This window comes from Prionailurus viverrinus, chromosome B3 (assembly GCF_022837055.1).
Source record: "Prionailurus viverrinus isolate Anna chromosome B3, UM_Priviv_1.0, whole genome shotgun sequence".
Taxonomy (NCBI): Eukaryota; Metazoa; Chordata; class Mammalia; order Carnivora; family Felidae; genus Prionailurus; species Prionailurus viverrinus.
The window spans coordinates 66,272,070-66,296,042 of NC_062566.1; the positions used below are offsets into that span (position 1 = coordinate 66,272,070).

The 23,973-nt window shown below is 35.6% G+C and overlaps 2 protein-coding genes across 2 annotated transcripts; both read right to left on the reverse strand.

Annotated features, from left to right (window-relative positions):
• Positions 1-4,549: 4,549 nt before the first annotated feature.
• On the reverse strand, positions 4,550-5,521 carry LOC125168269 (olfactory receptor 4K5). The gene has a single exon (XM_047863276.1). It carries the CDS (start codon positions 5,519-5,521, stop codon positions 4,550-4,552), a length of 972 nt encoding a protein of 323 aa, XP_047719232.1.
• Positions 5,522-19,407: 13,886 nt separating this feature from the next.
• On the reverse strand, positions 19,408-20,286 carry LOC125168403 (olfactory receptor 4K15-like). The gene has a single exon (XM_047863503.1). The coding sequence runs from the start codon at positions 20,284-20,286 to the stop codon at positions 19,408-19,410; it is 879 nt and encodes a 292-aa protein (XP_047719459.1).
• Between the last annotated feature and the right edge of the window lie 3,687 nt (positions 20,287-23,973).

Genomic DNA, 23,973 nt, shown 5'->3' on the forward strand with positions numbered 1-23,973 from the left:
ATTTGTTTTAAACAAAATATAACAGGGGATTCATGGGATTCTATTGTACTAAATGTCTCATTTCCAGCTGAAATATTATGCTATTTACCTTGAATAGCTGTTAGAAAGTAAATTGAAAATACATTGGTTTTAGTATTATGAATTTCTCTCTTTGTTTTATTGGAACTAGAATAATTTGAAATATTTTATGGAAAAAAGTTTATTAAAGTCATTGAACTCTTTGGCTTTATTTTTTTGTTTTTGTCATTGAATGTATGACACACAAATGTAATAACACAAAGTGGTGCTGCTTCTGCCTTGGCAGTGGTCTTAAGTGCTTCATGGTAAAGATAACAAGCAGCTTTATCTTTTCTTCAGTAGGATCTTTTTGTGAAAAGCAGACTGATGATTAAAACTTTAATACAGACTTTAAGGAATAAGTGTTCTATACACTTGAGTTATCTATTTTCTCTCATTAGCACTCCACAAAATTGCTTATCACATAAAAAAATCCACGAATGATTGAGGAAAAACAAACAAAAACCTTTATTTAATCAATGGAAATAGTCTCATTGGCTTTGGGCAGAGAATGCATTTCTATTTTGTTTTAATTTTTATGAGGTTAGTGTTTGTTGTCTTAAATGAGAGAAAATAAATTTAAACAGTGAGTTTGCAAATGATATTATCCACTTCTTGGTGCTAGGATTTTTCATATTTTGCAGTATGTTATAGATGAATTTCACTTCAGTATATAAACAGATAAAACTGCCAACACTTTTTTGGTTCAGCCAGCTCCTGACTTTCCTCATTATATGTCATATTTTATGAACCACTTTTAGACGCTTCTGAGTTTTCAGTATCTTCAAAATACTTACGTTTTTCTATATCAGAGTTCAGTTAGGAAACAGAAACCACACTGGTAATTTGAACAGGGAATACTGAATATGAAGACTTAGTAACTGGTAATAGAGATTACCAAAGAGGGTAAGACAGAACTCCAAATTGCACTAAGGCTGAAGGAGAGACCTCAAAAAAGGAATAAATTTGGAAGGGGGATCCCTTCCCCAAGGGTGGTTTCAGAACTCTGGAGAGCATATGAATAGGCCTCCTGGATGAGAAGTTCCCCAGATTGCCATGTGCCAGAAGTGGTCCACAGTTGGAACGAATGAGGTGCAGGAAATTTAAGACTGAGACTGGCAACAAAACTTGCTGGAGGTTGAGTGCCACTGAGTGGCCCATGGCAGCTGCACTGTAGGAGAAAGAAATTAAGCATACTGGAAGTGGGAAGAGAAGCCTCTTCCTTCTGTCATGTTCATCCAGCATCCTCTCATGACAAAGGAGAAAGGTTTGAGTCCAGGTCTGGTATCACAAAGCAGGCCAGTGAATGGTGGACTTCATGTCAAGAGGCAACAAGTTGGTCATTGATAGAGCTTCTTTGTCAAGAAATACACCAAGGAAAAAATACATTTCTCTTTATTAAATAGAGTATTTTATTTTCAGCAACGTATCCGCTCTTGCTACTTTTTTGGTGAGAGGAAACACCACACGTTGTTGTGACCATTGTTCTTTTTCCTGGCATGCATTGGCTAGAAATCCTTCTAACAGCTCTGAAATTGTGTCTAAGTAGTCAATTTCATCAACATTCAAAATGTAGGACTTTGAATATCCAGCTTGCCATGAGATTATACCAAGAATTAAGAATAAATATGTTTTTCTCTATTACAAGAAAATCTGTTGGCTTTCCAGGCATTCTTTTGAGGAACTTCACTGAAATATGCATGGCACATCAACTTTTCTTGAATGAGACCTTAAAAAAATAATTTGTTCATTCATAAGCAATGTAAGTGATGCCATGTGAAAAAAACTCAAAAACTTTGGAAGAATTTGGAGTTCTTTGACTCAAACATTTCCTTGTCTGTAAATGTTAGCTATGAGAGTGCAGACTCCATTTCTTAATACTTATTATATTTGAAGGACTCCATTAAGATAAAAATTCAGGATTAATTCAATATCATAGACAGCATATAATTTTCCCTGTTAAATATCACTTTACAAAGTATTTTTATTTAAACTGACAACCGTCTTCCCATTAAAATGAACAACTGAACAAAATTAAAATTACTTACACAAGTTTTATATTATTTTAGTAAAAATTTATTAATTTTACAAAAATATCCTAGAAGTAAAAAAGGAAATAATTTTTTAAAATTCTGTTTATATTTGATTCAAAAAAATGAAATTAATTTCTGAAGTAAAACATTACATGGAATCTTATGTTTAAGTGTTTATGCTTTGTTTGCAAAGGAGAACTACAATATTCATCATATTTTCAAAAGAATCTCATAGTCAAATAATGAGTACTGAATAGCTAATAACTGGTGTAGTTAAGCAGATTACATACTTTTAAATTTCTTAGCATATTGATTCTCATTGTTTACTATATTTAGCATAACATGTTTATAAAATACCAAGCAAGACAGCTTAATTTCATATTAGAGTAATCAAACCACCTAGCATTGCAAAAAAAATGAAATTAATAAGCTTTGTAATGAATTCTGCCTCCCCCATACTTTGGTACTACAGGCTGATTAGTACAAAAAAAATCATATATTACATAATCCTTTATTCAATAAGAAGATGAATCATAAGGCTGGACCTTGTTCCCTGAATAGAGTAAAAGGCAGCCTGTATGGTACAGAGTCAGGAAACATTGATAAGATCTCTTCTTTCTGCTCTTTTTTCAGATCTAATCGGCTAACTCTCCTCTCTTCCTGTTGATGGAATTATATCCTAAAATTAGAAAAAAATGAATGTGTATTTTTTCCTTTAAGACATAACTGGTAGATTTATATTAGCACTGAAATGTAAATTACTGGTAAGCTACCTTATTGGAAGGTAAACTTTGAGAGTAGAAAATAGCAAAGAATATCAGGTCTCAGAAGCACTAGAATGCTATGGAGAGACTAAAAATTGAGTGGGATGGAAGAAGAGAAAATTCTCAAGATTTTTTCAGTATTTTACTAAACGATGCTCTATTACAGTTGGGTTCGAAGAAGATGAAATGGAATTGGGAAGATAAAGCAAACAGCAAAAAGCAAACGTAGCATTTTCATTCTTGGCATAAAGGAGAGAGTGATGTTTGTGTTTGATTACTTTTTATGAATTGAGGAGTTAGGGAAAGTAAAAACTTCACCATTAATAAATAAATCTAATGGTCTTTAGAGTTCAGGGTAGAGATCCAGAGGTCTTGGCGGGGGGTGGGGGTGGGTGGGGTGGTGAGGGGCGGTCCAGATTGCAGTTGGGTTGTATGTTTAACATTGATTCATTGTCACTAAGAACTCCATGCCTGCTCCAAATGCAAGAACTGTTATACAACTACTTATAGCACAAAGTAAAAAGTCAGTCACGAAGTAGTTCAGCTTTAAAAATTCTGTCTTTTGGGGCGCCTGGGTGGCCCAGTCGGTTAAGCGTCCGACTTCAGCCAGGTCACGATCTCGCGGTCCGTGAATTCTCCGTGAGTTCGCGCCCCGCCTCGGGCTCTGGGCTGATGGCTCAGAGCCTGGAGCCTGTTTCAGATTCTGTGTCTCCCTCTCTCTCTGCCCCTCCCCCGTTCATGCTCTGTCTCTCTCTGTCCCAAAAATAAATAAACATTGAAAAAAAAATAAAAAAATAAAAAAAATAAAAATTCTGTCTTTTCTGCAACTTGTAATTGCAGAGGAAACTGAAATTACCTTAACTGATCGTAGACCATAAAATGAAATATTTGAGATGCAAGCCCCTGATTATGTACAATTCATTAAAAAAAATTTTTAATGTTTATTTTTGAGAGCATAAGTGAGGAAGAGGCAGAGAGTGAGGGAGACACAGAATCGGAAGCAGGCTCAGGCTCCAAGCTGTCAGCACAGAGCCCAACTCAGGGCTGAAACCCACACACCATGAGATAATGACCTGAGCAGAAGTCGGATGTTCAACTGAGCCACCCAGGAGCCCTTGTATAATTCATTTTAAAGTATCATTGGTTATTGGAAAACAATATGGGATGGGCATAATTGACATTAGCAGAGGGATTTCATAATCTAAGAATCTCCTCTTGAGTCTTCACACTTAAATCTATGAAATGGCTATCTTTTGGTTGGGAAAATTCAGTTTCAGGTTCCTGAATACTATTCATCAATATAGATTGTATATAGGTATATAATTTAGGAAATTGATAAGATCAGGAAGCATCTAATTTTATGTCCCCCAAGAATTATACTGACCAAATAAGCAGGTACTCCCCCTTTTTCCATCATATTTACCTGCAACTAAAGCAGTGAAAGCACTGATACTGTTCACCTTTCATCATTCTATATTTTATTTTCAGAACCAGTAATCATGATATATTTTTCCTTATTTTTTTATATTTAGCTTTTGCTTAGGTAATAGCTGGGAAAAGACTTGTTAATATCAATCATATTCTCTCTATATCTTCTTCTTTATCACTTCCACCATAGTTGAAATATACCACAAGAACATATTGAAAATATTTATAGATAGAGTACTGATTGGAGGAATTTGAAGGACATTTGTCTTAATAAAGAAAATTCCTCACTACTAGTGGCATTTCAGAAATTTTCTTGGGCCTCAGGTAAGAGGTCATAATCTTCCTCATGGCAGCCTTCATATCCCTGTTCCTTAGTGTGTAAATAATGGGGTTTAGAATGGGAGTGAAAATGGTGTAAAATATGGCTAGAAGTTTATCCACAGGGTAAGTGGTAAAGGGCCACACATAGATAAAGATGCAAGGTCCAAAGAACAATATTACCACGGTTATATGGGCAGCCAGTGTTGAAAATGCCTTGGCCATTGCAGCAGAAGACTTAAACCAGACGGTGACAAGAATAATGATGTAAGAGACAACCAAGAGAGAGAAAGTACTTAGTGAAAGAATTCCACTATTGACTACAATTAGTATTTCAACAGTATAAGAGTCCAGGCAGGCAAGTTTGGTCACTCGAGGAAGGTCACAAAAAAAGCTGTCTACAACATTGGGTCCACAAAAAGGCAGGTTTACAGTAAATGATAACTGGCTTAATGTGTGCACCAAGCCCACAGCCCAGGAGACCATTACCAGGAAACTGCACGTCCTTCGGCTCATGATGACTACATAGTGTAGGGGTTTGCATATAGCTACATATCTGTCATAGGCCATGGAGACAAGTAGTACCATCTCTCCTCCAGTAAAAAGGTGAATGAAGAAAATCTGGGCTATGCAGCCACTGAAGGAGATGGTCTTGTGTTCACTCAAAAAATCTGCAATCATCTTAGGGGTAGCAAAAGAAGCCTGACAGATGTCCACAAAGGACAGGTTTCCCAGGAGGAAGTACATGGGGGAGTGCAGGTTATTATCAGAGGTTACTGTCATGATGATGAGAAGGTTTCCCAGCACAATAACCACATATAACACAGAGAAGAAAACAAAAAAGAAAAGTTGGAGATCCTGAGAACTACAGAGTCCCAGCAATACAAATTCAGACACCACTGAAGAATTGACCTTATCCATGGATCCAGGCTGCACACAGGCTTTGGAACAGCCCTAAGGAAGGGGAAATAGGAAAGGATCAGAATTATGAGCCATAGACTTTTAATGCAAAGGATTCTGAGATCCCAGATATAGTGTGCATTTGCTAAATAAAAAATTTTGAAGGGATCACAAAAATATATCTGGAAAGTAGCAAGGAGCTTAGGGCAATGTCTAAACAATGCTAAATAATTTTATATCATTAGAACCCCTTTAGTTTTGGATAGTCTTAATAATGCTAAACAGTAGTAAAAAAGCTTACCCATGAGCTTACTCGTGATCACAAGAGGAGTGACTTAAAACCAATTGCATAGGCTTTGTTGATTGGCAAAAACAATTTACATCTGTGGTTCTTGTGGTCGTTTTCCATCCTTAGTTGTAATCTTTTTAAGTTGTAATCTCTTTAACTCTCCAAGAGATATTCATGGCTTCGTGTTTATTGTGTAATGTAAAGTCACACTGATTGACTTTAGACTATTTTTTCTGAGCTTTAATTCTACATTTCAAAAAAGACAGGAGGTGGTAAAAATGCCTACCTTACAGGCTTTGAAATGTAAAGATAATAGCTTCTGACATTTTGCTATCAAAGTAATTATAATATGGTAAATGTTGTTAATATGTTAAATACCCCCAAATTAACAAAATTTTATGTTACTGCTATCCTGGGAATCATATGCAATTTAGATAATTCCTACTAAGGAGATAACTGTTATATATTATCTGGGTCTCTAGTTAATCCAGTCTATCAGTTGTTCATCTGTGTACCTTCTTAAAATGCATATTATAACTTTACCTTAATTAAAACTCATTTCTACTTGCTTATTTAGAAGCAGTGCCTGAATTTTCTTTATACATTGCCTTTGCTGGTCAAAATTAGGTTTAGGCCAGGAAATTGTTAAGAGATCCTAAAAGTTCATCACAAGAAGAATCTTTTTTCTTTTCTTTCTATTGTATGTGAGTAAGATAATGGGTATTAACTAAACCTATTTTGATAATCATTTCAAAATACGTAAATCAAACCATCACGCTGTATACCTTAAATTTATGCAGTGATATATGTCACTTATTTCTCAATACAACGAGAAAAAAATTGGATTTAGGCCAACTTATGTTTCCCTGCTTATTATTATCCGTGACCTTATTAATACTTTTTTATAATTAATGAAAGAATAGTTGTTTTAGGATGTTTTGCACAGAGAGAAAAATTATTGAGTTATAAATGTCCCATGCTCCTAAAAATATATTTTGTTTGGAATCAGACTAATCCCAATAATTAGCTTAAATCCACGTCTCTTTCTCAATCTCTCTCTTTTTTTTTTTTTTTTTTTTTGGTAAAGACACAGCCCTGCATATAAATCTAATTTCATTGAACTGGAAAAAATTTCAAGAAGTTCTATTTTAGGAAATCGTATTAGTTCTGACAATTAATTTGACCAGTTTTAGTAAGGAACTTGAGCATGATGAAATCTTAGCCCCACATGAAAGCAAAAATAGCTTTCACTTCCTGTTTATTTCATACATAAAATCAGTCTAAGTCCCTAAATCTTTCATTTTCATATCCCAAGTCTTTCATTTTTTCCCACCAGCTTTATTGAGTTATGTGCGATGATTAACACAAACTAACATGTCTGTTACCTCACATAGTTACCGTTTTTGTTTTTGTTTTTTTGTTTTGTTTGTGAGGACAATTAAGATCTACTCTCAGCAAATTCCAAGTATATGATGCGGTATTATTAGCTAAAGTCACCATGCTGTACATTAGATTCATTCTGAATATTCATTCTTATTCATTCTGAATATCTGAAACTTTGTATCCTTTCGTCAATATAGCTGCTCATTTAGATGGATGACTATATCAGCCTGAAGTATACCACTTTGGCATATTGATTATTTTGAGTTAATGTTATTTGAGAAATAGCCAGTGCAAGAACACTCTGACCTTCCTTTCTTCCCCTGAAAGGAGATAAATCTCCCATGTGAAATCTCCGATACACCAAGAGGGTAGAAGTTATCCTTATCACCAGACATAGGGAGTTAAAGGCTAAAAAGGCTCCTATAAACAAACATTATTACTTCTTCACTAATTTAATACCTCAAGCCCAAAGCCCTTTGTCATGTCAATTCCTCATATATTTATTGTTTCTTTGTCTAAAAGGTATGAAAGCTTCCTGCTTTGGTCACTTCTTTGAGTCTTATACTTTTTATGGGTCTCTCATACATAAAAGTTAAATTTGCTTTTCTCCTGTTAAGCTGTCGTACATCAATTTAATTATCAGCCAAAGAACCTAGGAGGGAAAACTAAAAACTTTCCACTCCTACAATGTAATTACATTCCATACAGGAAAACCCTCAAGTACAGAATCATTTCCTGTACTCACTAGAATATTCAGAGCAATACATTTGGTCCACATTTCAGATAGACATTTTTGTGGGGTATGGATTTAGAGCAAAAGTTTAAGATGATTCATAAAAATTTAATGAATGAATTAGTAATAATTAGTATTTATAATATATGAGAGCAATAGTTGAGAAGATTCTGAAATATACTGTAAGTTATGTTATTTCCTTATCCTGTATGTGACTCTTTGTTTCCCCATTTCTAAAATAAAGTGTTCTTGAGCAAGAACAATCCATAAACAATCCATAAACAATCCATATGGGTTTGTTATGTAAAATGAACTCTACCTAATGAAAATGTTTATGGATGTCTTATTTATAAATTAACAAATGAGGTAGATTTTTTTAGTGATGAGTAAAAATTTTTTATCTGAAAAGGAATGGAAAAGAAAGCTTGGATTTGTTGAAAACCTGTTGGTAGCATCTGTTGAGTTAGAGGTTTGTGTTTATATCAAGTGATCTGTACACCAGACCTGAGGGAAAGGTTTTATTATTATGGAGCTATAGAGGAGAAAAACAAGGATTTAGTAATCTCCACACAATTTATGCAGACTAATTGTATTTTCCCATATTACATGATAAACACACTTAATCCCATTTTGCAGTAAGAAATCAGAGTAATAGAGATGATAAGTAACTTGTCTAGAGTTATATCTGGAAAGTCAAGAACTAGCACTTGAACCCAGATCTTTGACTTCAGGGCTAACTCTCTCTGACTCTGCATTATACAGTTTTAAATCTGAATGATAGGAAACCCATACTGTGTAACCCATAACTGTGTAACTCTGTTACAATTGAAGAGCTCCTCAATAAATGCTCTTGATTCTTATCTTTCCACCTACTATGAAATATTAGTTCTTCACTTAAGCCAAATTTCTCCACCTGGGCACCATTGACATTTGGGTTTGAATAATTGTTATGAAGATGTCCTGTACACTGTAAGATGTTTAGTAGCATCCTTGGTCTTACCCACTAGATGCCAGTAGCACGTACTTCACTGTTGTGATGATCAAAATGTATCTAGACATTGCCAAATATCAGGGAGGGCAAGAGTCACCTTGAGTTCAGAATCACTGAGTTAAGCCATTTTTAGCTTGCCCTTGTGGTCTCTCCCACTGTCATTTTATCTTTACATCTACTGACAAAGGGTTCAGTGTGAACCATCAGAGAAATAAGCCCCCTCCTCAAAAACAAGGAAAAAAATTTCCTAATTCTTCTACCTTCTTTTGTTGCTTTTCTACCTATTCAGACCTTACTACACTCAATTATGCCTTTTGCTACCACAATAAGGAAAATTTTATTTATCAAATATTTTTAAAGACCTGGTTATGATAACTAATTTTGTTATACTCTTAAGTGAGACAACCCCTGGAATTCCTCTTGGAATTTTTTACTATTTTAATAAATAGTCTTAATTTATTATTTAACTATTTAATTTATATTTTTATTCCTTCATCCACGCACTGCCCCTTACAAATAGATTTCCACTGAGGACCTGGCCTAGATTTCCAGATTTGTTCCTTCCCCTTCTATACATCTTATTCGCTTTTTCTCTTACTTTATGTTCATATCTTTCTCTCTTCATTTTGTTCCCTCTCCTCCTTGAGCATTCCATCCGCCTCTGTGTGATGACCTTTAATTTTGCAGCACCATTTCTCACTACACACCAGTAATCCACACATATTCCTGACAGTTTGTTGGTTGTGGACATTACACAGCCATCTCAGACCACAGCTCAAAATTTTTCTACTCAGTTCAGCTCTTTTTCCCTTTAAACCTTTCTTCACTATGAAACTGCCACTGTTCTTCCAAGTTATAAACTTACTTTTTCCTGGACCTCCCTCTCCCACTTGTAACATCTCATCACTCCTTGAAGTGAAAAAAGATAGTAAAATTTAAAGTCCTTAGCATGACAGACAACCATATATTATGGTGTATATATATATCACTTGCTAGTCTCTAGCCAAAACCAGACTATTCAACATTTGTCAAGCTGATAAACACTTGATATTCATTTTCTTTTTTAAAAATGTTTATTTCTGAGAGAGAGAGAGAGAGAGAGAGAGAGCGAGTGCAGGGGAGGTGCAAAGAGAGAGAGGGAGACACAGAATCCGAAGTAGGCTCCAGGCTCTGAGCTGTCAGCATAGAGCCCAACATAGGGCTCATGGACCACAAGATCATGACCTTGAGCCGAAGCCAAACACTCAACCGACTAAGCCACCCAGGTGCCCCTATGTTCATTTTCTGATGACCTTCACAGATAATCTATTCTAGTGCAAATGCCACCTCCTCTAAAAGCCTTCCTAGAGGCTTAAAAGTTGAAATTTCTTTCTTAATGTTGCTATAGCACTTTGCTTGTATGTAGATTATGTACTTTCTCAAAGAGCTTTTGTGTAGATATTCTTTCTCTGCCATGTTCGGTGATTCTTGTATTCTTATGCTTTTTATGTACCATTCACGGGACTTGTTATATAAATGTGCATGGAGGGGCACCTGGATGGCTCAGTTGGTTAAGCGTCCGACTTCGGCTCAGGTCACCATCTCACGGTCCGTGAGTTCGAGCCCCGCGTTGGGCTCTGTGCTGACAGCTCAGAGCCTGGAGCCTGTTTCAGATTCTGTGTCTCCCTCTCTCTCTGACCCTCTCCCATTCATGCTCTGTCTCTCTCTGTCTCAAAAATAAATAAACGTAAAAAAAAATTAAAAAAAATAAATGTGCATGGAATATTTTCCATGTATGTGTTTTAGTGTTAACTGAAATATATTTCACTTCACATCGGTCATTTATTCAACTTTTCTGCCTTATAATCTGTGCCAAAAAGACCTTCCCAGTGAATGACTTTCAACTCTGCAAACCATAAACCACCTATATAAACTTCATTTCTACATGGAACAAGAATATTCCATCTCATTAGCAATACAAACTCACACTTAAATCATTAACACCTTAATGACTGGGGCAACTGGATGGCCCAGTTAGTTAAGCACTCAACTTCAGTTTAGGTCATTATCTCATGGTTTGTGAGTTTGAGCCCTACATGGGGTTCTGCACTGACAGTGCAGAGCCTGCCTGGGATTCTCTCTCGCTCCCTCTCTCTCTGCCCCTCCCCCACTCACTCTCTCTCAAAATGAATACACTTAAAAAAAAACAGTGCCAATAATCAAACCAGCAATTACAAAGGGGATAAAATAATTCTTTTGAGTCATAGCATAGAATATTATTTGTTGTATTAAAAGTAAACCGTATTTTGTTTACCAACTGTTTAAAAAGTGACAGAAATGAGATACTTAGAAGAAATTTCCACTGTGATTCTATAAAGTTAAATAAATGCTGTCTGATTTACTCTAAACACACAGTAAGTAAAATAAATCATTAATGCTATATAAAAGCCTGATATATATAAATACCTGAGTTTGGTATTTAACACCCACTATTTTTAAAAATAGCTTTATTCCATAAGCACATGTCCACCAAGAAATATATAGCCTTGATTTGCATTTTATTTAATTTCTTTAGGTGATAGGTAAGAGTGTAATAATGGATTTTTTAAGTACAGATTTTGTCATAATCTCCCAAGGTACTTTACTTTTGTACATAATTTCTAACAAATTTTCCTAATCATGCTAAGACAACATGAACATCCTCCTCTTGATTCACTTTCTTTGACTTCTAATACACTTTTCTCCCATTTATAGATCTTCTCTAAAGCACAGTGTAATAATTGAATTTGTAACTAGACATAATCTATTTCTAATATATATCTTTTTCAGGTATAACCTACCTGATATAATGCATATCAGAGATGTAACTTGAATATTTCAATTTTTCTGTTGTGGGATTAATCTCTTTCTAGTAGCAATATTTATAGATGTCTTTTTTGTCAAATTGGAGTAGTCCCATGGTTTTATCTAATTGACTAATTGAAGCTTTGGAGAATTAGTATTAGATAGCCAAGTTCCATCTTCCAATGGGGATTATTATTAATACCTTTCACTACATATGCCCAATGGTAAAAAGTAAGTAACATCCCATATTATTGACAATTACAATGATGACCATAGGAGCAAAAGACAGGGTCATTCAACTCTTGGACAGTATGTAGAGTAAATATCTTCTGTGAATTCTACACAATTCAACCAGATACTCTAGGGAAGATGTGTGGAAAAGTACATTTCTTGCCTAAATGGAAATGCTTTGGCTTTAATGGAAGGGTATGCTGTGTCATTGCTTCTAGAGCACATGGTGGATATGGAGGAAAGGATAAGTAATTAGAACTTACAGGACATGGATTCTTGTTCTCAGTTCTGTCAAAAACTAAGAATAAGTATTTGGACAAATGACTTAACTTTGTGAGTCTCTGTTTATCCTTACTTGTATAAGATGATTTTAAATATTTCAAGTACACTGAAAATAAAGACAACTATTAATATCTTTGTTTAAAATGTTCATCTTTGTGACATTTTAATGTTTACCATATTTCCTTTATTTTTATTAGGACTAAAACATTGTGAAAGGTATTAGAATATGCCACCCCAATCCTCAATATATATATATTATAAATATAACAACATAACTATATATATATAACTATATATATACATATCTACATACACATACATACACACACGCACACCACCCCAAAATATACCACTCTGGCATCTAAATCATTTTGAGCTGAAGTTAACTGAGAAGCAGATACAAGAAAAGCTCACTACTCCCCCAGCTGGTTGCCTAAAAGTAGGACATAAATTTGTAAAGGTGTCCCCCCATCTGCTCTCTACCAGGAAGGATAGAAGTTAATTACCACAGACAACTCTAGATCCTTTTCAGCCCAGAGAGGGCACCAAAGGAATCTATATAACAAACTCACTAAAAGGCTGATGACTTTTATGTTTTATTTGTTTCTCCATATATTTGCCTTCCCACAGTTGGCTGGCATGGAAATTCAGACACCTTTTCTTTTCTCTTGTCATTTCTCTAAAATTCATAGTTCTTTTAAAATGCTATATAAGACCAAGTTCTAACCAACTCTTTGTGTTATTCATTTCTGAGTGCTCTCATGTAGATGCATTGCACATGTTAATAAACTTCTGCGTGTTTTTCTCTTGTTTATCTGTCTTTTGTTTAATGTACAGGGCCTTAGCCAATAAGCCTAGGATGGGTAGAGGGAAAAATGGTTTTTCCCCCTCCTACACTTGTTAGTTGGAGCATCTTATATAGCAGCACAAATTAATTTTCCACAGTTAACCTCAGTTTGGTATTTAACATCCCCATGACTTATTTTTATAGTTTTACTCACAGGAACATATCCACAAAGAAATAGATAGCCTGGATTTGCATGTGTATTTAAATCTTTTGCAACTAGCTATTTTCCACTAAATAATTTATTTGAGACAGTTATCAATAGTCATACACATAGTTTTAGGTCATTTAATTTATTTTTTTAACGTTTATTTTTGAGAGAGAGAGAAAGCAAGAGCAGGGGAGGGGTAAACAGAGAGGGAGACACAGAATCCGAAGCAGGCCCTAGGCTTTGATCTGTCAGCCCCGATGTGGAGCTTGAACCCATGAGCCATGAGATTATGACCTGAGCCAAAGTCGGATGCTTAACAGATTGAGCCACCCAAGCGCCCCTGTTTTAGTTCATTTTAATGCTGTAGTTTTCTCATTGTATGAATACACTACTAATCTGTCAAGTTTTTGTGAATAGACACCCAGCTTGTTTCAGTGCTTGCTATTATAAACAATATTAAAATGAACATTTTTGTGAGTAAATATGTGCTAGAGGTTCTCCAGAATGTATTCTTAGCAAAATAATTGCTAAATCATAAAGGGCACGTATCTTCAACAGTACTAGATGTTTCCAGTTATCCTACAAAATGGCTTAACACATTTGAACTTAGTTTTTGTTTATCAATTTATTGCTTCTCAGCTCTGAATTCACCCTTCATTATATGCCCTGTAATAAACAGAATGCCTTTAAATACTTCTCCTTTACAGTGAGCATGATGTTAACCTTTCTCGGAGCAGGAACCCAGAGGCACATTGTAAGATGAAGAGACTCTGCTACCAGTTCAGGCATGGTCTAGGGTCAGTGGTATGGATCTGTGGAAACACACTGGAGGCTGTCCCAGCCAGGGACCCAGAATGCAATACTTTTGTGACCTTGTGGCCCCGTTCTGGTGATAACCTTTTCACAGCATTCTCCACACAAAAGCCAAGTCTCCCCACTCTGAAAGGTTTTTACCCATGCCAGAACCTATAGTTCTTGTGCACACACACCCCACCAGTTGCTGACTACCTGTTTCATTGTGCTGTGTTACAGCACAATGAGTAGCCTAACACTTGCCCAGCCATCAAGACTAGCTCTTACCTGGCCAAACCAGTGAACTTCTGTACTAAGCTGTGAGAGGAACTACACTTTCCCCAATGAGTTTGTGCCCTTTCAAGATTGTCCTTCTTTGGGCACACATAAAATATATTGACACATATATTGATTTTTGGGCACATGGGTGACTCGATTGGTTGAGTGTCCAACTTCAGCTCAGGTCATCAGCTCAGGTCATGATCCTTGGGGTTCATCAGAGCCCCACATTGGGCTCTTTTCTTTCAGCTCAGAACCCACTTCAGATCCTCCGTCTCCCTCTCTGTCCCTCCCCTGTTCTCTCTCTCTCAAAAATAATAAACATTTAAAAAGTAAAAAAAGTATATATTGATATTTACCAACTAAGCATATGTTCACAGGTATATTATTGTGGTTATTAATGGCTTTTCCTTGATTCTTCTAACTTGTTTCACAAATTTATTATGCATTTAGTTTTCTTCTGTGAAATGCCTGTTTTTAACAGTTGTAAAAACTATTAATGGTCTTTCTCATTCACAGAACCCAGGTGGACTTGGTTCAATCAGAAGTATGCCCATTCACAGGAAATGAACTAGATAACATGTCTAAGGTAATTGTGCTATGTCTTTCTCCCACATGCTCCTTAGATCTAGCTGATCATGTTTCAGTTCTGTAGAATTAGCAAATTTTGCTGCCTGTTATTTTTTGGTGATTGTGATATTTTCCACTTTTTCTTATAATTCTTCCCTTTATGCATTTAGAAGCTATGTCATTAGGTTTATAAAAAGCTGGTAAATTAAGGCTCACTTCTCTCTCTCTCTCTCTCTCTCTCCGCTACTTGTATTTATGTTCACTATCTTATGCTTTGTTTTTGCTATGTTCCTTTCCTTTTTCATTCATGCCTTCTATCAAACAGATTGAGTTTGTTTCACATTTGTTTCCTTTACTAGTTTGAAAATCATATATTTTATTTTTACTTTAGTGGCTGCCCTCACAATTTTAACATGCACACATAATATAATAAGTCAAAATTAATCGATATCATTATCCCTTTCCCTTGAGGTAGGAAGAATTATTTTCTGTCTCATTGAGAGCAGAATGATCTGTTTAGTCTATTTTCTCTCTCTTGTTCAAAATGAAAAATTTCTATTGCACATTTCACTTCACTGATTTAATCCTTTGTGTCTCCCATTCTGCTGTAAGACCGTCCATTGAGTTTCGGGTGTTTGTTTTTATTTTTTTTAATTTATATTTGGTAATCATTAATAATCGATTACATTTGATTTACATTCACATTTTTATTTACATTTGATTCTTTTTTGTATCTTCTAATTGCAAAGACTTTCTATTCTGTTCTTTGCTGAAAGGTCCAATTTTTTATCATTTATTTTAAATGTATTCATAATTGGTCATTGAAGCATTTTTAGGATGGCTTCTATAAAATCTGTCAGATAATTCAAACACCTCTATCACCTTGATGTTGACATATACTGATTTTCTTTTTTTGTCCCAGTTGAGATTTTTCTACTTTGTATGATTGATTTTGAATTGAAATCTCAACATTATGTGCAGTATATTTAAGACTCTGAACCTTGTTTAGACTTTATGTTTTAGTTGGCTTATTTTTACACTTTTCTGACAGGCAAAGACGGAAGGAACACCACTTTGTTGCTGCCAGGTGGGAATAGAAATTCAGTTTCCCAACTCTGCTTCAGTAGGCACCAAAGGGGAGGTGAGGACACTTTTTGTTACTACTGGGAGGTAAGAAGAGTTCTGACGCCTCACTAGGCCTCCATTGATTTCCCTGGCTGGGAGGGATAGGATTACTTTGTCACTGCTACTTACTTATACCATAGGAGGAGGTGCTGAGTCCAGTCTGACAAAGATGAAAGTTCAGGCTCCATCTTTGGCCTTTTCTGACACCACCTCTGTGTGTGGGAGTGCTAGGGTAGCTTGTTACATCTTGGCCAGCAGTAGGAACCTAGGCTACTCATTTGGCTTTTGCTGGTATAGGTGAGGTGGGACCAAAGATTTTTTTAGAGTGTTTTGCTGAAGTAGAGAAGTCGTATAAAGTTTTCTGTCTTGCTACGCTGACCCTTTCCTGGTTGTTTGGCTAGAATGAACAGGCTTTCGTTGGAGCTTTTTTGGGCTGTTTTCATTAGCGTTCCTGAGTTGTTGGAGTCTTCTGTCATGTCATGTAATTTCTTGGGTCCATATCCAGTCTACCTTCTTCTCTCCAAATTTCAGAGTGTTATAATGTTTGTTTTATATATAAATCAATTTATATCAACAAGTGATTATGATTGTATTTAGGAGGAGGAATATGGAAATTATGTCTACTCCTCTTCCCCAGAACAGAAGTCACCTGCTTTTCTTTTATGATAGTAACAATTTCTTCTTTTATATTGGCTTTGTATGTTTAGACATTTTGAACATATTTGTTTCATAACATATATCCTATCGATTTATTACTGATTTGAGAAGAGAGCAGGAAGTTAGTCTGCTGTTTATTCCCCTGACTTGCTGTTCATTGTGGATAGACTCCTCGTGTGTTTTTGAATTTGACTGTAAACTCAGGTTCAGCTAAAGTTCATGTATTTCAATCTTTGGGCCAGTTTTTAGGATGCAACCACTCAGAAAAGTTTTGGTCTTTGTGTTTTCAAATGACCCCCAAAATTCAATGACCCATTGGGTTCCCAATAGCTAATGTTGATTTTTCAGGTTAAAGCTCTTCTGACTGTGCAGAGACTATAAATTGAAACTCAAAACTTATATGTGGGCAATCCCATGATTATAATTTCTAAGACAAAGCAGTTTTTCTATCTGTAGGCTAGGCCACTAGCTTTTCCTTGTGCTCCATAGCACCCTCTTCTGTATACCTTCGCTAAGAGTTCCAGATTGAAAAGATCCAATCCTACCTCACACTCTTGGACAGACAAAATTTCCCCCCTAATGACCAAGCACTGTCCATCATTTTTATGACCTGCAGTCACTTCCCATCAATTTTCCTCTCTCAGAACTCCCACTATTTCAGATGCCATGAGGTCATTTATTTATTTTAAAGAATGGATCTAGAATTCGTAAGTATTTTTGCAAGAGTTTCAGAATGACCTATATTTCAATATTGTCAGAAGCAGAGGTATAATATTATTTTTCTTATCTACATAAATTTTGTGAGAATCAAAAGAGATTACATATTAACATAATTTATAAATTACATTGTTATCATTAAGTATGTTTGGCTTTATCACTATCATCATCACCCCTATCATATGACTCTGTACTATATTGGTTTATTTTTTTAATTCTATGTTTCCCAAAGGAATCACCAGAGCCTTGTGGAGTGGTAAAATTATGAAAGTGAAAAGTGAATCAAAAACTGTTCAAAACGTAATTGGTATTAAATCCTATTCCAAACTACCATTTCTTCTACACTGTTTCAGAAACAGCTTGCCTTTGGGGTATGGCTTTCCTTTCAAATACTACAAATCAGAAATGGATGTTATTTGTATCATTTCTTCTACTTGCTGATTTTGAATGTGCTTAAGTCACTTGTACAACATGTGACTCTTAGTCTTCTAATTGATGAAAGAGAGGATAGACTGTAAGAATTAAATATTAAATTGAAGTGTGAATATGTAGTGTTCCTTTACAAAGTTAAAATCATTTTTTGTTCTTAGAGCTTTGAAAAAATATATTCTGAATTATGTTTTATTGGTTATTGTGGATTAGAGAGCATGAATGGTATAGGTAAGAGAATAAATATATAGAGCAAAAATATATATTTAGTACTGTTGGTGAAAAGTGTCTACTTATATATGGAGTGATATACATTTTTGTAGGTAGTCATTGAACTTTGAATGTCAGTTATAAACTTTAATATGTGGGTTCAGCTATCGGCTTTGCCCAGCAAAGGATTACTCAAGACTGCATGCAAGTCAGGAGAGGTGAGAGGGAGGCTAAGGGAAGTCTCTCTGAGCTGCTCTCAAGCTCCCATATTTATTGAGCAGACATTTAGGATAACATTGTGCAATACTCAGTGGGCTACATGCCAGTAAGAACATATAGAAAGGTGCAGAAAAACAAGTTAAGACAAGGTGAAATATTCCATGCAATAACGTGGTCTAAGGAATTTATGAGCATAGGCAGGACCTAGCCCCTAAGTATACATTAACTAGATAAGCGAAGTGAGTGCCCCCTAGATATACATTAACTAGATAAGTGAAGCATGGCATGCTGTTTTCAGCAAGTCAAGAAAGCAGTTTTCTGCTTTGCAATGGATTCCATATAACCTCCTAGCCCACGACATAGCTGTTTGATTTCCCACATTAATATGCTGATATAAAGAAGCATTGTGGGCTCAAGTTTTAGTATTTGTAACATAGTTAATGTAAATGTATGGATCTTCCTAGGTTTCTCAGTTCAGATCATGAATCCTGAAACATAATCTGTTTGCTCTTTGGTCCCTATGTTTGGGTAGTTTGTTGTGAGAGTTCATTGCAAAATATACAAGAAGAAAAATCTCAATCTATTTAGTTTCTTAATTCAGAGAGAAATCATTTGAATGGCAAAGAATGTAAGTGTGGGTATTTGTATAAATTTACAGAGGGAGAGAGACAGAGTTGAGGTATATAATCAGAAAACTTATTCTGTCACCTAAAGATGGTAAGAACAAGATAAAATTTATGGCAATTCCTCTTTCTAATTTGTAATACCAGATAAGATCATGACTGGAGAAAAACTGCAAATCAATCACTCTTCTGAAACTTTAAAATATGAGGTAAATATTTTAATATTTTGTAAATTTTCATATTAAGTTTATTGGATGAAGCATGAATTTTGACAGACACATCATATAGGAAAAGACATAAATAAATTTAGTCCAAATTAAATAAAAATTATTTCATAAACAAAAAATAAGTCCAATTCTGTTATCCAACATGTTTGTTTACTGTTAGAAAATACCAGAAAGAAGAAAATGAGTACTCTGATATTTCAGACATAACAGTAGTTTACAGAGTAAGATACACTAACCTGGCTTTTATTATAGGCTATTTATTTATCATAAGGATTATCTGGGAGACTTTCAGAAATGCACATGTCGAGTCCTTAGTTTTTGCATTGCTGATATTACCTCCTTATTAAGGTGTAAATCATGGGGTTTAAAAGAGGGGTGAAAACAGTATAAAATATGGAGAGAACCTTATCCACTGGGAGACTGCTAAAAGGCCAGGCATAAATGAAGATGCAGGGACCAAAGAAGAGGGTCACCACAGTGATGTGGGCAGTCAGGGTGGCCCTCGCCTTGGCCATGCGTGCTGCGGAGCGCCGTCTCACGCTAGCCAGGATGACTGTGTAGGAGATCAGCAAGAGCACAAAGGAGGTCATGGCCATTAGACCACTGTCTGAAAGCATCAGTACCTCAAAAGTAAAGGTATTGGTGCAGGCAAGTTTGATAACCAGGGGAAGGTCACAGAAAAAACTGTCCACTTTATTGGGGCCACAGAATGGAAGGTTTACTGTGAAGGCCAACTGACTTATTGAGTGCAGAACCCCAGTAAGCCAGGAGCCCACCACAAGGATTGTGCACTTGCGTGCACTCATGATGGACGCATAGTACAGGGGTTGACATATGGCTACATATCTATCATAGGCCATGGCAACAAGGAGCATCATTTCACCACCAGCAAAAACATGCAGAAAAAATATTTGGGTCATGCATCCCTCAAAAGAGATGGTCTTGTGCTCCATAAGGAAGTCAATAATCATTTTGGGGGTGGCAAATGTGGATAGACACACATCAATGAAGGAGAGGTTACTGAGCAGAAAGTACATGGGTGTGTGTAGTGCAGGTTCAGAGATGACTGTGAGCACAATGAGGAGGTTCCCCAGCACAATGGATAAATAGAAAAGTGTAAAAAATGCAAAATAGAAAAGTTGTAGCTCTCGAGAACCTGAAAGACTATGCAATATAAATTCAGTCACTCCTGATTTATTTCCTTGGTCCATGATTTCAAATTTTTGAGATGGGATCAGAAACATTCCTGTAAAGTGAAATGGAAAAAAAAACATCATAGTATTGTGGCAGTGAATGAGCAAAGTCAAGCCTGGTATCCCATTCCCCTCAGCATAGTTATGTATTTAGATCCTTATAAGTACACAAATAAATGTTGCATGCAGTCATTTTGTAATGACTCTGTAACCGTGGCTTTCATCTCTGAATCCCAGCATGATAGTCATGTTTTAAAATCAACTTTAGGTGCCTGGGAGGCTCAGTCAGTTGAGCATCTGGCTCTTGATTTCAGCTCAGGTCATGAACTCACAGTTTGTGATATTGAACACCGTGTCTGGCTCTGTACTGACAGCATGGAGCTTGCTTGGGATGCTGTCTCTCCCTTTATCTGCCCCTCCCCCCCCCTCTCTCTCTCAAAATAAACATTAAAAAAATTAAAACATAAGTTTACATATCACTTCCACAACTAACGGCATACTGATAATAGTGTCATCCCTTCCATAACTTCCATCTCATTTTAAATCACTCCGTATAAGTAATCAACTTTACTTATTTCTGGTTTCTTCCTCCTATTTGTTTTTTTGAAAAAATAAATATGTGCTAAATAAAAAATAAATAAATAAAATTCTTGATAAATAGGAAACTTAAGGTCTGAGTCACACTGACAGGTTTCAAATGGTATTTCCTATGATTCCTAGCAGTGTGACCTTGGGGAAGTTAATTAAACTTTGTGTGCTTCAGTTTTTCCTTCTGTAAGTTGGGAGAAATAATAGTATGTGCCTCAAAGGACTATTGTCATTATTAAGAGCGTTAGAATAGATGAAATATTCAGGACAGCACATGGCCCATAACATCAATAGATGTTAGGTACTATGCCTTTGTTCCATCAATGATGAAAATATTTGCAGGAATAAATTAACATAGTACCTAAATTATTAAGTATGTATTCATCCTACTTAAGACAATAGCTCCTTCATGCATTTTAATGGTGTCTATTTACATTTAAGCATGTTACTATTTGACTTAATAATATATTTTTATTTTTTTAATTAGTTTCTAATTTAGATTCTGTGTAAATGCATAATGGCTCTTTTCTACCCAGTGACCCTGAATTTCTATGACTTTAACATGTGATCTTCAGTCAGCATTAAGTACAAAAAAAATTCCCATGTTTACCTATATTATCAATCTGTATCTTCTCTAACAATTTATGTAAACAGGTGTTATGATTCTCAAAGAAATTCTATTTTATTCATTCTTTGATCTTTTTCTACAGTCCCTCACTCATAGATGATGTTCAATAATATTTGTTGATCCAAATATACAAAAACTAAAATTTTTGGTTTCATATCAGCCAAAAGAGAATTGCTTTTATTTTCTTCTACATGCTAATTATCCCTGTATAGTTTGTAGGAAACTAAAAAAAAAAAAAAAAATTCTCTTTTAGAGGCTCTGATTCTTTTCTTTGAAAAATAGCTCTATGTTGATAACTTATGAAGTTTTATTTAAGTATTAAAATTAATTTACTAAAGATGACTCTGAAGAAACTAAACAGGATGCATATTGAAGAATAACTGAATGCCACAACATAAGAAAACTTACCTTTATATAGGTAGCGACCCTGAGTTTTTCGCTGAACTCCTCTAACAGCAATAGTTATGACCATGTATATTACCTGTAAATTATATGTACATATCACCACAATAATATATACATTATAAACTATAATTGAAATTAAAGAATATTTCATAAATGTAGAGAATTCTAAATGTTGTTTTCTTATACTCAAGCAGTTTACTTGCTTGGGAATGTACACCCTAGTTTAGATTCTACTAATTAAGAAAAGTAGGTGGCTCTTTTTCTGGAGTGAAATTTCTCAAAAGCCTATCTTGTGAATTGTAGACCATTAACTCATTACACGTGGCATTCCATTTCTGGAAGAGAAGCCAGGAAGCCTTTGCAGGGCACAAAGAAGCTTTCTCACCTTAGGCAAAATAATCAAGATGATAGAGTCTGTCTTTAGTTTGTCTGTCTCTACTTAACCCTTGTCAACCCAGTGGTCTCTCTCCTTCTTACTACTCCATCTTTTTTTTTTTTATTTAAACTTTATCTTAAGGGGGGGTGCCTGGGTGGCTCAGTCAGTTAAGTGACCGACTTCGGCTCAGGTCATAATCTCATGATCCAGAAGTTCCAGCCCCACTTCGGGCTTTGTGCTAACAGCTTGGAGCCTGGAGCCTGCTTCGGATTCTGTGTCTTCCTCTCTCTCTGACCCTCCCTGTTCATGCTCTGTCTCTCTCTGTCTCAAAAATAAATAAATAATAGAAAAAAAATTTTTTAATTTAAACTTTATCTTAAAAATACAAGGTCGGGGCGCCTGGGTGGCGCAGTCGGTTAAGCGTCTGACTTCAACCAGGTCACGATCTCGTGGTCGGTGAGTTCGAGCCCCGCGTCAGGCTCTGGGCTGATGGCTCAGAGCCTGGAGCCTGTTTCCGATTCTGTGTCTCCCTCTCTCTCTGCCCCTCCCCCGTTCATGCTCTGTCTCTCTCTGTCCCAAAAATAAAAAAAATTAAAAAAATACAAGGTCATCATGTTCCTTTGTTCACACACCTAGTGAAACCTGCAGTAGATGAGATAAATGTCTAAACTTTATATATATATAAAGTTATATATATATAAACTTTAAAATACCTACTGTAAAGTATTAAAAATGGTTATCTCTGGGTAAGAGAGTATAATAGTTTTTATTCTTTATCCATTTATTTATTTGCTGAGTTTTCCTTTCCTGCAATAAGCATATAATCTTTTTAATCTGAAAAAACAGCAAAGCTCTTTTTAATTTACAAGTTTCAGTTTTTTAATTTAGGAAAATCAAGTAATAAGATGAAATAAAATTATCTTTAATGAGAACACATAGAGATAATAACCATTAATTTAAATATATATCCCTAGGGGCACCTGGGTGGCTCAGTCAGTTAAGGGTCTAACTGGCTCAGGTCCTGATCTCATGGTTTGTGCCTTTGAGCCCCACCCAGTGGGCTTCGTGCTGACAGCTCAGAGCCTGGAGCCTGCTTCGGATTCTGTGTCTCCCTCTCTCTTTCTGCCCCTCTCCTGCTTGTGCTCTGTCTCTCTCAAAAACTAAATATTAATATTTATTATCCCTGTATATACAGTACATATTCTTTTATAATCTACCACTAACAATATATCATAAATATTTCCCCATGTCAATACAGTACTTTTATACCAGTTTTTTAATGTACTTGTGGTATTTTTATTTTATGGAATTTTTCAATTTTCCCTGTTATTAACGTGTAATAACCTTGCTTTTATTTAGCTAAACTTACAATTATACATAACTATTTGTTTAGGAGCTCAGAAATTTTTGACTTATTGTACCAAAATTTATACCACTAAAATGATCTGTAAGAATATTTATTTTTTACCTCATTCTTTATTGAATTGGTCATTTGTGTGTGCGTGCGTGCGTGTGTGTGTGTGTGTGTGTGTGTGTGTGTGTATCATGATTTTGGCTCAGGTCATGATCTCAGAGTTCATAGATGGAGCATCCCATCAGGGCTCTGCACTGAGGGGGACCTACTTGGGGTTTTCCCTCTCTCTCTCTCTCTCTCTCTCTCTATCTCTATCTCTCCCTCCCTCCCTCCCTCCCCTTTGCACACACACGT